This window comes from Aristolochia californica, unplaced genomic scaffold, assembly GCF_029961685.1.
Source record: "Aristolochia californica isolate CCGP_79_NKW_82.1479 unplaced genomic scaffold, dmAriCali1.0.hap1 SCAF_16, whole genome shotgun sequence".
Lineage (NCBI taxonomy): Eukaryota > Viridiplantae > Streptophyta > Magnoliopsida > Piperales > Aristolochiaceae > Aristolochia > Aristolochia californica.
This window is the reverse complement of record NW_027181837.1, coordinates 18,199,170-18,214,361: the sequence shown is the minus strand read 5'-3', so window position 1 is coordinate 18,214,361 and position 15,192 is coordinate 18,199,170. Positions and strand designations below refer to the sequence as shown.

General features: G+C 36.0%; 2 protein-coding genes across 2 annotated transcripts; both read right to left on the bottom strand.

The window, feature by feature from the left end:
• Nucleotides 1-909: 909 nt before the first annotated feature.
• Nucleotides 910-1,370, bottom strand: LOC137952683 (early nodulin-like protein 14). Its single transcript, XM_068799749.1, has 2 exons — nt 1,199-1,370; nt 910-1,121 (listed from the first exon to the last, which is right to left on the bottom strand). The coding sequence occupies exons 1-2, from the start codon at nt 1,368-1,370 to the stop codon at nt 910-912; spliced, it is 384 nt and encodes a 127-aa protein (XP_068655850.1).
• A 6,842-nt stretch (nt 1,371-8,212) lies between these two features.
• LOC137953505 (uncharacterized) lies at nt 8,213-14,647 on the bottom strand. Its single transcript, XM_068800928.1, has 6 exons — nt 14,043-14,647; nt 12,139-12,350; nt 11,010-11,327; nt 10,627-10,701; nt 9,184-9,258; nt 8,213-9,017 (listed from the first exon to the last, which is right to left on the bottom strand). The coding sequence occupies exons 1-6, from the start codon at nt 14,251-14,253 to the stop codon at nt 8,457-8,459; spliced, it is 1,452 nt and encodes a 483-aa protein (XP_068657029.1). The 5' UTR covers nt 14,254-14,647; the 3' UTR covers nt 8,213-8,456.
• Between the last annotated feature and the right edge of the window lie 545 nt (nt 14,648-15,192).

The window sequence follows — 15,192 nt, the reverse complement described above, 5'->3', positions numbered from 1 at the left end:
TCCATTTAACTTTCCTAAGAAAATTTTAAAATATTTCTTGTAATTTTCTAATAAGTCACTAATAGTAATAGGATTTTATTTAAAGTTTTTTTTGAAAATATGTATCATAGGAAAAATATTTTTAGTTTTTCCTATAATATAAGTTTCAACCAGGGGCACTAAGGAGGCCATAGTAAATTTATGGCCAGATTCAAAAATTACAAAACAAGCTAAACAATATTTGGAGTAAAAAAGATTATTATTGGTGCGTTATCATTCTTTTTTTAAAATGTATGTATTATTTTATATATAATTTATTTGACATATATTTTATATAGAGTATTAAATGTAGGTTAAGCTCGAACTCGGGTAAAGCTCGAACTCGAACTCAGTTAAAATTATTAGGCTCGAGTTCGATTACAATTTTAGGTTTGAGGCTAGGGTCTGCTCGAGCTTGAGTTCAAAATATTTAAATCAAACTTGGCTTGAACAAGGTTCGGACTCAGCTGGATTCGATGCCACCCTTATGCCCAATTTTAAGTAGAGATCATTTCCAATTTTATGTAAAATGTATGTATAATTTTATATACAATTTATTTAACATATATTTTTTAAAAAGTTTTAAATATATGTTGAAGCTCAAGCTAGGCTCGAACTCGGTTAAAATTATTAGGCTCGAGCTCAATAACAATTTTAAGCTTGAGCCTAGGCTCAGCTCGAGCTCAAGTTCGAAATATTTAAATCAAGTTCGGTTCGAACATAGGCAGGTTCAGACTCGGCTGAGCTCGATGCCACCCCTACTTATCCTCCGTTCATAAAAAAGAAAAAAAGTTTTTCGTCGTTCATATAAGAAAAAAATATAATATAATTTGACAAGGAAAGAGGAGCCTCGACATGAAAGAAAGGAAACACAGTTTACACTGTTGAAGCTCAGGAAGGTGGCTGTACAGTAACTGAAAACTTCATGCCGCTCTCGCAGTGCAGAGCGATGCCACAGTAGAAGTAACGCTTGCCTGCTTCATCAAGCTTCACGACTGTGTGGCCATCGTACTGCATGTCGATCACATCATCCTGAGTACACTGCTCGAACTCTTTCTCTCCCACTTCAATCACATTGTCGGAAGAAGGAGTGTAATCGAATACTGTAATTAAAAAAACAATGAGCAAGAAACGTTTGAAAGCAATCCAGAGATGCATGAAGATAAGAAAGAAAACATACCCAACTTGTCACCAACTCGGAATTTCCTTTGTTGAGACCACTGCTGGTAGTAATCTTTGGTTGGAGGAAAGCTCCATCCATTTTTTCCTCCCACAATATGTTCAGTCGCTTGAGTCAAGGTTACAAAGAGGAAACCCATTAATGAGATGAGAATTAAGGATCGAGAGGACATTTTTTTCTTCTTTTTCCGAGGCTTCTTTTCCAAGAGAAAGGTAGAGAAGAAGAAGATGGTCTTCCTCTTCTTTTCCCCTGGAATGGAGCTAATTTACGAAGATACTGAAAGTGCGAGAGAAAATATAACCAGAAGAGTCTATTTATACTCTATTTTCATGGTTAACGTTTACTGTTCTGGACTTTTGATCTCATCCACAACTTTTCTTTATGCTTCGTGTTAAAGATTGAAATACTCCGAATTTCAAGGATTTCCATTCATGTCTAAGAACATTGTTACGACAAAGATGGCGTTTCCAAGGATCCTTTATCTTTAAAAAATACTATTATGTCTTGAGCTATTTCTAATTTGCTCATGTTACATTTACTAATATAGAAAATACCACATCCAAATGTGCTATCCTGGGTTAGAGTGCTTTTTATAAAAGAGAAAGCCACATATTAGTGATGTAGGAAAATAATTCTTCTCCTTCTTGAAGGAAGAAAGAACATTCAAGAATTACAAGAAAAAAAAGCACACCGACAATTTCGATTAGAATATCATACCAATTTCAAACACATTCGACAACAATTTTTTAATATAAATTTGTTGGTCTCAAGATCTCCACTGAGTCAATTTTGATAACAACAAATATTTATACTATTAATGATATGCAGTAATTAAGCTTTGAAAGCACAAAAAAAACTATTGACCATAGGTTGACTCCCTTATTTTTTTTTGTGATAACAAAACTTCATAGATCATACAATTTGCAAAACTAAGTATTTTAGATATCTTATCTTCAAGAGTCAATGCTTCTCAAGGTCTAAAGTTTCAAAATGATCAAACTTACTCAAAACCTCAAGCAACATTGAAGGACTTCTCTTGAAGAAGCACCCATAAGGAAGAAGACAACGAGAATACTAAAGTTTAAGTGTAACAATCATATGTCAAAACTCAATCACAAATGTAAGAAGTTTTCCTAACTCCCTTGTTTAAGTACAATGGTGTATATAGAGCGTCAAGACATACATTGCATATAAACATGTTTAGGAACATCATAAACATCTCTTAGAACATGTTAGAGCGCTTAGACAAAATCATTTTCATGCTTTTAAAGTCAACTTAGTTGAACTGGCACTGGAATGATCGATTAACTACTGCTAATGATCGATCATCCAGGCGTGTGTAGGCCAAAACTATAAAACATGATTGATTGATCGATCATCCAGAACACGGTCATATTATAACGCATGATCGATCATCCCATTTGGATTGATCGATTAGATAAAATCTTACCAGTTACATACATAAAGCATGATCGATCATAGGAAGTTCATTGATTGATCATACTTACATTGCACAGCTAAAGGGAATTCTGATTGATCAATTATCCCTTAAGCAATGATTGATCAACTTAATTTTTCAAGACCAACGGTAACATATTGGTCCATCAGTCCATTGATCAATAACTCACATCCTAACACAAAAAGATGATCGATCAATCACTTTACAATGATCAATTAATCAATGACCTGATTTTTGTAAATAGGAAAAAATAGCTAGTTTGGCTTTGGGAAGTTATAACTACCCCCACCAAACTATGCATTGAGAAGTTAATGAACATTTACTGGTAAAACCTTCAAATTTTATCCTCAAACTTGAAAAACTTTTCATAAGTGCATTAGAGTGAAAGAGTGAGCCTTAGACTTAAAAAATTCACTACTTTTTCCATTCCTTTATTTGCATACTAGACAAGCTCCCTCACTCCATATTATGCTGCTAGAAGAAGTGGAAGTGTAGATCTCTTAAGGAGAAGGAACTCTCCAAGTCAAGGGTGTAAATTTTTCCTTTTTATATTTTTTTATTTTGTGAAAGGTTGATCTAGAACCTATTCAATCTAGATAGAAGGGGCCAGTTAGAGCTAGAGTGTAGCCAATCTCTTAGGGAGATTGTTATTTTAAAAAACATGTATTGAGCTACACGTGGCTTAAAGAGTCGAAATCTCTTTGTATAAATTTCATCTATTAGAGCTTAAAAATAGTGGAATTTCCTAAGCAAGGATTCTTGGGCGGTGAATACCAATATAGGAACATCAATAACAAAAATTCTCCTTGTGTTATGGTGTATGAATGATTATTTTCCGTTGAAATTGTGAATTTCCAAGACACTTTATTCACACGCCTTACATAGCTTTTAATTTGAAATACTCAATTCACCCCCCTCTTGAGAAGCCACTTGGGCCAACAATTGATATTAGAGCAGGCCAAAACATTTGATAAAAATTAAAATCCACTTGATTTTGAAAAAGATTAAATGACACTTCAAGATAAATTGCTCTTTCCCAAAGGATAATCGACCAATCCTCCTCCTTGGTTCATTGAAACAAACTATAAATATTGAAAGGTAAGAATGAAATTCTTCCTTAAATTCATGGATTGGGACATATGTCATGTAACCAAGAATGACCCTTTTAAGCCTCAAAAGCTTGAAAATGATAGTTCGGTTACAAAAGGATTTAATGAGCTGACTAGGAAAGATAAAGAGCAGTTCAAGATAAACTAAACCTCTTGTTGTGTGCCTTAGGACCTAATGAGTTCAATAGGGTCTCCACATGGAAGACCGCCAAGGAAATTTGGAAAAAATTAGAGGTCACACAAGAGGGAAATACTAGAGTTAAAGACTCTAGTATTAGCTTATTTATTGCTCAATATAATGAATTCAAAATAAAACCGAGTGAATCAATAGCTATGATGAACTCTAGGTTCACTCATATTATAAATGAGTTCAATACTCTAGAAGAATAAATTTCCTTGTATAGACAAAACGATAAGCTTCTCAAGGGACATGAGGAAGATCGTCATTTATGAGAATGCAAACTTTAGAACTGTGAGCTCAAAAGAGCTACTAGAAATCCTTCTCACATATGAGATGAAATCTCAAGATGTTGAGGAAGAGAAACCCAAAAGAAATACAATTGCTCTTAAGGCTAAGATGAGTGTTGAAAGCAACTCTAGTGAAGAAAGCTCTGTTGAGGTGAATTTTATCACTAGAAATCTCCAAAGAATTTGAGAAAAATAAAATTTTTACAAAAGCCAAACATAGAACTCAAAATGACAAACCACATAAGAAAATTGATGTTTGTTTTGAATGTGGGAAATTGGGATATATATGGAACAAATGTCCAAACCTTGAAGGAAGAACCTCATCCACAAGTAAAAATCCCAAGAACAAGAAGAAGAAGGTCTTGATCTCAACTTGGGATGCTATGGATGAAGAGTCTAACCACTCAGAAGAACAAGAAAGTGATATTGGACTCATGGCAATTGAAGACAATGATGATGAGTCTACCACTTTTGAGGAGGTAAGTGACTCGGACTATGAAATTGAGCTTGAATTACTTTTAGAAAAGTCTACTCATAGTCTAGACAAATACAAAAAAAAAATAAAAAAAAATGCAATGTTCAATTACACGAGATTGCAATGCTCAAGGAAGAGCTTATTACCTTGAATGAGGCTAATGAAAGCCATATAGCTAATGTTTCTAGACAATGTGGATTGATAGACAAACTATCATGTGATAGATTTGCATTTGAGAAGAAGAGCCTAGACTTAAAACAACAATTTAAACTTTTTTCTCTCAAATCAACACCCAAAAAGAAAGTTGGGAAGAACAAGAAGAAAAAAATCAATAAGATCTCTCCCATTCCTCACATCTGATGCCACTATTGCAATAAATAGGTCACTATGCCCACATTTGCAAAGTTATGGATTAAAATTGCATCAAATAAATTTGGGTACCAAAATCAACCGAAAAGGTTATGGTAACCCAAAAGAACTTGGGAAATAAAGTTTGGAAGCCCAAATCACCTAGCACTTCAAATGTGATCCCAAAGGGACCCAACCTCAAATGGATATTTAAGGGTTAAACTTTTCGTGATATAGGTTTGTCTCCGAGCCAAGGCACCAAAAAATGTTTGGATTTTGGATAACGTTTTCTTGAGGCACATAACCGGTGATAAGAAGAAGTTTTTTGAACTCAATCATCCCAAAGATGGAGGTCATGTACCTTTTAGAAACAATGACAAACTTACCATGAAAGGAATTGGGTAAAGCGGTACCTCAACCTCTTTCATATCTGAAATGTATTATATAGATGGGTTGATGCATGATTTAGCATTAGTCAATTTTGTGATAAAGAAAACAAAGTTTCATTTGAAAAGGACAAATGCTAAGTAAACAACGAAAACAATGAACTAGTTCTAGAGGGACATAGAAATAGGATTCTCTATGTAGTAAACATAGTTAATTTGCCCTCAACTAGTGCCATCTGTTTGGGTGCAAAAACCGATGAATCTTAATTATGGCATAAGAGACTAAGACATATAGGAATAGATTCCTTGAACAAATTAGTGAAAAAAGATATACTAACCACCACATAAAAAATTTGTAAGAGAGACTTTGTGATGCTTGCTAACTTGGAAAGCAACACAATTTTTTTTCAAATCTAAGAATGTAGTTTCAACCTCTCATCCTCTTCAACTAATCCATATGGATTTAGTTGGACCTACTCGAACTTTAAGCCTAAACGGGAAGTGTGTCTCCCTAGTGGTGGTAGATGACTAATCAAGATTCACTTTGGGTAAATTTCCTATCTCATGAGGATGATGCTTTTCTAGCCTTCACTAAACTAAGTGAAAAAAGTTAAAAAAGAACAAGGCTATATCATTGTCAAAATTAGAAGTGACCATGGAGGAGAATTTGAAAATTCACACTTTGAGAAATATTATTCAAACCATGGTATATACCATACATTTTCAACTCCTCAAACTCATCAACAAAATAGTATTGTTGAGAGAAGAAACCGAACCCTAATAGAAATGGCTAGAGCTATGCTTTATGCATACAACATATTACATAGGTTTTGGGCCAAAGTTGTAAACATTGTATGCTATATCATAAACCAAGTTAGCATAAGGCCACTTCTCAACAAAACTCCATATGAGTTGTATACGGGTGCCCGTCCAAACATTACTTACTTTATAACCTTTGGATGCAAAGTGTTCATATTGAAAGAAACAAAGGAAAAACTAGGGATGTTTGACTCTAGGAATGTTATGGGAATTTTCTTGGGTTATTCTGCTCATGGCAAAACATGTAGAGTTTATAACAAGATATCTATGAGAGTGGAGGAGTTGGTTCATGTTGAGTTTTACAAATTCGATTTTCCAAATCCAACTCCAACTCCAACTCCAATTTCCAATGACAAAAAATTGAAACCCTTACGATTCATCTCTAAGGTCTTAACCTCAAGACCAAAATCTTGAAGAGAACTTAGATGACCCGAATAACCATGAAGAACTACCTGTGGAGCCAAAGAACTATAAGTTCATGGCTGATCATCCTCACAAATCATTGGTGACCCTCATAGAAAAATTACAACTAGAAGAGCAACTCATGAGACTATGGCAAATAGTGCCTTCGGTTCTCAAACAGATCCCAAAAGCTTTGTTGAAGTTGAAAACATGATTTTTGGATCATGGCAATGCAAGAAAAATTGAATTAATTTGAAAGAAACGAAGCTCTCTTCATACATGAAGAAGAGAACAATTTCCATTCAGTCTACAACTTGAATGACCTCCTTGGCACATCCTTCATGGGCATGACACGGTATGTGAAGGAGAATTGGCTGACAAATCTTCACTTGGACCTCCTTGGCACAACTTGTAATTTCTAAGAGTTTTTAGAGCTTTTTATTCTCTATCATACACAAGGGTACTTACGCCTTTTCTACTAAACTTATCATTATAAATAAGAAAGATTAGAGAGGACTCATACACAATTTTGAGCTCCACTCCTTGTGCCCTAATGCTCCCCTCTTCTACATGTTTTCACCTCTCTTCTTATCAACACGTACTCTTCTCTTCTTCTCTCTTCTCTTCTTCTTCTTTTTCTTTCAACCTTAAACCCTTTCAAGTATCAAAACCTGGAATCTAATACTAATTACTCCAAAATGGTCATTAGTATGTAATGTATTTTCAGTTTTGTGGAGTCTGGAAATTAGATATTCTCTGTCTTTAGTACTAGTATGACCTACTCACAAAAAGACCAATATATGAGTCCATCTACCTTAGTCTCGTTTCATATTTCACAAGAAATTCATCATTAGGTGGTTCCAAGTACGATACCCGAGTAGCTTAGGCTTGAAAAAATCATGTAAGTAGCCTTTGAGAAGAGACTTCTAACTTCCACTACTACTTGTGAGAAGATTCAACAAAGAACTCTGCATTTGTTTTCTCACTCTTGTTGCCAATTGTTTGTTTAAGCCTTAACATGAAGAAAGTGTTGGTGGGTAAAAGACCTCATCATTGTTGTTATACCTATGCTCCACAACTGAAGTTAATTGTCTTCAGAGTTTGGACTTATCTTGTATCAAAGAAAGGTTTAAGCTTGAGAAAATCTTATGCTTAATAGTTGCAAAGAATGAAGGTAGCTCCTCTTTAGCGTTTGGACTTATTTTGTATCAAAGAAAGGTTTAAGCTCGAGAAAATCTTATGCTAAATAGTTGGGAAGAAAGAGGGTAGCTTCTGACTTCTGCAATTATCTTTTAGAAAGTCCAATCTCATTGATCCCCTTAAAGGCCATTTTGTCAGTGATGTGAGCCACCAGATTGAGGGACTACTTTCTTTTGCTCTCTACGTATTCATGGAGAGTAAAACATGCAAAAGAGTGATACTTGTTGCTCAGTAACAGCACAACGTTCTTGTCGAGAGGTAAACAGAGGGCAAAACTGATCCCTTCTCTAAATTTTCCTGTTTGACGATATCATAAATTGGCTTGGCGAATTTGAAAAACTAAACTGGTTCGTGCCAAAGCTAAAATGGTTTCATTTCCAAGTATCCAATCTCATCACATATCATGAGCAAGAGAACAGGTATATTTAGGTTACACATAGTGGCGCCCAAAATTTGACAAAATTGAATATTTCTGAGTCAACAAAACTTTCTTTACCTTGAGAAACAACAATTTGATCCCATCTGCATCCATCACCATAGAACATGGGAAACAGAATTGACGGGCAAAATGCTGCATGAGTCATAAATAAAACTACACATACTTACCCCTGTATTTTGGCTTTGAGTCTCTATCAAACTTTGATTTGCTCTCCACCCCCACATGCAGATCAGTAGGGCTGAATACTGCAGCACGAAGTTTACCATCTTCTAACCATTTAAGATGATTTTCTCTGAACTCTATATGCTTCTTATTTGCAGATTCTGCCAATTCTTCACTATATGATGCAGTCTTGACCATGGTTAACAGATGTCGGCCATACCGTAAACTAAGAATCTGTTCAGAAGAAGCAACCAACTCAAAACATGGGTGTTCCGGATAATTAACATTCTCGACAACCTCATCATCACCCCTAATCACAGGGTAGAAGAATACTAGCCTACCACTCATGACAAGCATTTGAGCAGCAAGGTCAAGCAAATCATGAATGCATTCAGCCAAGCAGTAGGGTGCTGTTGAAGGTATGTGGTCCTCTCTCTTCTCATCAGGGACAGTATAAGGGCCCACAGTACCTTTTAGTAATTTTCTGCCACCTGATTTACGACCCCCAGCACGAACTCCGTAAGGGGGATCACAAATTATTGCATCAAATACCTGAACAAATGTTATACATAGAAAAGGTCATAACAATACAACCATGATAACAACCAATATGCAAGCTTTCTTTCACAATTATAGAATACCAACCCTACATAAAATGCACATAAACTCAAACTTCTTTTTATTGAAATTAACCACCATAATACACTAAGGAAACTACCTCTTTTAGGCCTGGACGCCAGGGAGGAAGATTATTATCTGCCCTCAACAAAGATAGTGGCATGGGCAGTCCATACTGCAAGAACAGTAACAGTACAAATAGTAAGCTTGGCTGGATTAGCTATTCAGCTTTATGGTTACTAGAACTTACAAAGTTGTAAACAATAAAATGAATGTAATGGGAAATTCCAACTCATGAGCAAATTTTTCAAGTCCACAAAAAGTAAACTAATATGGATCAAGTAGCAATCAATATGACCAAGCACCACAAATTTCAAATATTCCCAATAGCTAAGATGGAGGAGAGATCCTCTAAGCCTCTTAACAGGCTAAAAAAAATGATTGCAATTAATGATCCACATATACAATTTTGTCTTTTCCTTCTCCTCGTTTTCTTCCTTGAATAGTGAAAGACTTAATTACCAAAGAAAAAGAGATTACATAGGTGCACTGGAACCTAGTAAACAAATGGAAGCCTAAGAGACAAACTCACTTCCTCAGAAAAACAGAAAAATAGAAAAGTCCTGTGTTTTAATGTATATTAAAAGTAAAAAGAAAAAAGAAAATGAAGTCACTGATCCAACCCAGTTCTGTTATCATACAGAACTTCTCTTAAGCAAAAGAAAAGAAAAAGAAATTTCAAGAGATGAACATTGTGGACCCCTCTACTTGAAAATTCACAAAGTTGTATATTAGTAATTCAGTCAAAGTGTCATCTGCATCACTAGAAACATTTCTTTAGATGGGAAGAAAGAAATTGGGCTTTCCTCAGCAGCCTCCTCAAATGAAACTGTTTATCAAAAAGACTCATTTGGCTAATTTAAGCAACATGTTTGCAAAATGGGTCTAACCATAAGGAACAAACTTGCATGAATGATCAATGGCTGACATAGAAAGATAATTAAATCAGAAAAAAAAACTAATAGACTTTTCTACCATTCATGTAGGAAAACGATTAAAGTTGTGAATTTCTTTAATTGGGAAGAAAAAATTGGGCTTTCCTCAGTTGCCATCTCAATTGAAACTGTTTATCAGAAAGACTCATTTTCGCTAATTTAAAATGGGTCTAACCATAAGCAACAAATCTGCATGAATGGTCAATGGCTCACATAGAAAGATATTAAAAGCAGAAAAAAACCCTGATAGACTTTTTTACTATTCTTGTAGGAAAATGAATGAAGTTGTGGAAAATGGAACAAGAAAATGACCAAAATGCTTTTCCCTGTAGCTTTTAGTTCCAGGAGGCCAAAGCAATAGATCCCAGTAGAGGGCCTTTGGAATGATTTAAACAAAGAAAAGAAAAAACTCTTTCACATTTCTTTTTTCTTTCTGAAAGAGGGGAGGGGGGAGCCAGATCCTTATTATTATTATTATCGATATCTAATAAATATGCCAAAACATTTATGTTAGAGACTCACTTCACATAAACAGAAAGACAGTTTACCTGCTTGAAATTGCTCCAAACATTGCAGTCAGGCCCACGTCCATCACGTACTACTCTTATATCAATATCTGCACCCTGAAAATCACACATCAGCCCCAATGCAGAAGAAGTGAAGTGCTTGCTTGAGAAAGCTAGCTGTTGTTCAGGTCCATGATGAAGAGTTTATGCTCTACAAGGAACTACATACCACATTCAGCATATAAAAAAACAAGGAAAATAAAACAAAAACGCAGTTCATCGTAATCAAAATATACCTAATCCACCTTAAAAACTTGAACATTTGAACAATAAATAAAACATTGTTATTCAAGGGCAGATTCCAGGGTTACTTGCAAAACACCCCTATAAATGACAAGAAAGATGAGCCAACATGTGCAACAAACCATTGTCATGGCTCCAAAATGTGCTGCTGCAATAAGAATGCTTCCCGTGCCAACAAATGGGTCAAAGATTAGTTTGCCTGGTTGAGCCAAGGCTTGGTTAGCCATGAGGAATGCCATTTCTGCATCCATCGCTGTAGGGCCCAAGTATCTGCGACTTTTTAACTGATACATAGGTAGAAGCTTCCTGTCAGCAGCCCCAACCTCACGGCCAAAGAATATTCTCTTTCTAACAACCGGTGGAAGACCATTGTTTGACCCATAATCATCAATTTCCATATACCAAAACTTATGATCTGGATTTCGTAAATTAACACGACCCTGAGAAAACAATTTCAACAATAAGGAAAGGAAAAATACGTAAGGAAAGGTAGCAAAAAAATGTAGAAATCAAAATTAAGATTCTTTTTAGTTAGTGAGAGATACAAAATTTTACAGCTTCAACTTATTGATCTCCATTTAATCCAAAATCAATGCAGAATAAGGAGAAAAGAGACACTATAATCCTTTAATACACTAGTGCATAAGCTTCTGGCCCATATTTTCTATATTTTTCTCAATGATGGCTACAGTCCTAAGTATTTTACAAGCCACTACAAAATCTTCCTTACACAAATGGGACCAGAAACTGCATAAGTATGCAATACAAGTGTTAATGCATAAGTAGGTAAAAAAATGTCAACGCATTTTCTTTTATTCTCCAAATTATGTGACATTAGAAAAGGGAGCAAGAGTAAAAGCAAGTGTGATGCAAACTTTAACCTTAAAAAAAAAAAAAAGTGTGTGAGAGGCACACAACTGACAGCTAGATATGATAACATCACTTGACATAATGCATTGGTCAGTGCATGCTTCCAATAGCACCAATGAGAAATAGGTACAAATACACATAACCATCACAAGATCGAGAAAATAGGTACAAATACACATAACCATCACAAGATCAATACTTAGCACTCACACATAACAAACACGGAGTAATATGCTTGCAAATATCTATTTGGAATTTGAACTTGTCACATGCTGATGTAAATTTATGGGAAAAAGAAACAGCAAGCCAAGGTTAAATTGCAAAATCAATGTAATAGGTTGGCTCAAACATTTTAAGAAAGAAAGTGAGAACAAAAGGAACCTTGAAGGGTATATAAGTAAGTCCGTGGATCCGTTCATTTTGCTCCTGAAGGCTGAGCACTTTGCCAAAGGTGTCAACAACAATCTTGAATGTACTTTCCGCGGTCAAATATGGCAGCTTCTGGTCATCTGGAAAACTTTTTATTTCTTCTTCCAATTCTTCATAGCAACACCCTTGCCCCCACAGTTGATAAATTCCCTTGATAAGTATACCTGCAATTTAATGAGTTATCAAACTATTACCACCTAGGACAAGAATAAATGAACGTTATACAGGTGGACGTCACAAATTGGCCGGGCTACTTTTAAAATATAAATGAATAATCAAAACCAGGATAGCTACTTAAGAATTGTAAATGCAAATCAATAACTAGAAATAGACAAACAAATTTCAAACTAAATAATAACAGAAAGCCTATAAGGAAAAAGACAACCTTTGGTATTTTGCTTGCTTAAAGCACTAAATGCAATGAATATTTCATCTTACTCCTTTAGCAGAGTGCTTGTCTATCTTGAATATAGATAGGATTGAAGCAGAGTATAGTCCTTTACAGTTGCTGGACCTTATGCACAAGGTATGTTTACAGCCTGAGCAATGGCCATCTTATCAATTTCCTGTGGTTTAAAGGTCATTTATATGTGCCAAATGATAAATCACTCAGAGAGACACTTTTTGCTGATTCCCGTTCGTCAGATACAGCTGGTCTTGAGGGTGCTCTCAAAACTTATACTCAGCTCTAGCTTCTTTTGGCCAAGGCTGATGCTATATAGATGAAGTCACAGATTGGCCTGACTACTTTTAAAATATAAATGAAAATCAAACCCAAATAGCTACTTGTGAATTGTAAATGAAAATCAATAACTAGACTTAGAGAAACAAAGTTAATACTAAATAATAATAGAAAGCCGACAAGGAAAAAACATCTTCGGCATCTTGTTTGCTTAAAGCCCTAAATGCAATAAAATATTTCATCTTGCTATTTTGGTAGAGTGTTTGTCTATCTCGAATACAGATAGTCCATTTGAAGAAATTCATTTATAGAAAATGCCTCTGTGGCTCTGGATTGAACCTCATGACCTACAGAAGTCTTGACATTCTATGGCCAAATACCTCATAGAGGTTTCCATTCCATCCCTGGGAATCCATCCTATGGGGTCCAGATCAGTTTTACCTTCATTAATTTGTATTTTGTGATGTAGAGTTTGACCTTCATTAAAGGAACTCAGTATAAAAGTGGAGAGAAACTATTCCATTTTCCTTGACAAACATTTATATAACTCTCTCTTGCAGGTTTGTCATGTCTTCGAGAGAATACCAGCAAGATCAGGTACTTAATCCATCTTAATCTAGTCTAATGTATTGCCGTTTTCAGGTTCAAGTTTTACAGATTAAGAAGAAGGATTTGTTTTTCACTTCCTGAAAATCTCGTAAACAAACTTAAAAATGCTTTCGTTCTTCTTTCTCTGAATCAATTCAAACACTTCTTTATAAACAATTAGGCCAAGAGAGCCGAGATGATGGTTGCATAATGATGCAGGTCAGCTTGGAATAATTTTCCACTCGAACATGTGGATAATCAAGGATGAAAACACGAAGCATTTTTCATGAGGTTGTTAGTACCTTCAGTCTTTGTAGTTAGAGCATCATTTTTTTTTTTTTTGCGCCCAAAACGAAGTTCTACGCAAGCTATGCATTTTTTCACACAATTGTTCAAGTGGAAGAATGATTTTTTTTTTCTGGAGAGGAAGGTTACATACTCTAAGAAACATTTAATTAGCAGGTTAGAATTTTAACACGCAACGAGAACATACCGGAAGGGAAGGACACCCATTAACAGATTTTCGTCTTCCATTCTTAAAAAGGAGAGAATGTAGAGAAGATAACGGAGAAAGTGTAAGACTTACTACGGTTGGCGATGTTTCTGGCGATTTCATCTGAAGGAAGCGAGACGAAATGGAAAGGGGAATCTGGGTGGTGATCTTCAGGCAGCTTCCACTGAAGGCTATGGTCATCTTCCAGAGTATCAGCAAATGCACCAAAGAGTTCAGCAAGTGCTTCAACTTCCGGTCGCCGGTAGTCCAGTAACCTGTGGTAGAAGACGCACAAAAACCACATCGAACCAAGAAAGCGCCCTCTTCACGGTTCACACACTCTGTTCTGGCCTACTTTTCCTGGGTTCTTCTGGCCTCAGCCGTTTTGGAGTCGAAATGGAAGAGCGCAATGCTAAACCCAAAACCCTCGCGCTTAAAACTCAAAAAAGACTCCCAAGCGTAACGCCTCTCTGCTAGCTATCACTGGAGGTCCCTGGGTCCGGCGCGATCCGGTGGCTAGCAGAGCAAATCTAAAGCGCAGCCAGTCAACAATCTAATGCTCCAATTTTCCTGGTAAATAAGTTGAGATACTTGTCGGGATTTGCTACTTGAGGAGATTCCGTGATATGTATTTTTCTCTCGTGTTTGGTCGGATGAGAAGAGAACTCCCTGAACATTTATAAAGATGCCACAGAGATCCTTGCAATCAAAACGCAATTAAGCATAGAACTTCAAAGGGTATTTTCTCATGAGGTAATTGCTCCTTAAATGGTTTTGGAGCAGCATGAAGCAATTTTCTTCCTCTATAATTAGTGAAAACATTAGCAATGTCATTGACTTCCTTTAATCTATCGTTGATTTCAAACAACTCTCTTATGATTTTTCCCGTTTACACATTCTACTATATACCTGATTTTTTCCCAGAGCAGCCCTGTCGGAGGGTACTAGGATTTGTGACAATTCAAGAACATGGTTTGGTGACTCTGCAGGTTGACTCACCATTTGAGGGAGTAAACCCGGATTTTGCTTGTAACGATTCGGTTCCCTGGGGTTGAATCGCCCTGGAAAACGAGAATTCGATGGGTCAGGACCAAAGTCTGAGTGAGTCATGGTTTGCATACCCACCTTGCCGATTCTGATCAGCAGAAAACCAATAATTAGGGTTTTCTACCGTTGCCCTAGCCGCTACCACAATCATCCCTGAGCCTCTATCACCTCTTTCTGCATCGGATTCCATTTTTTA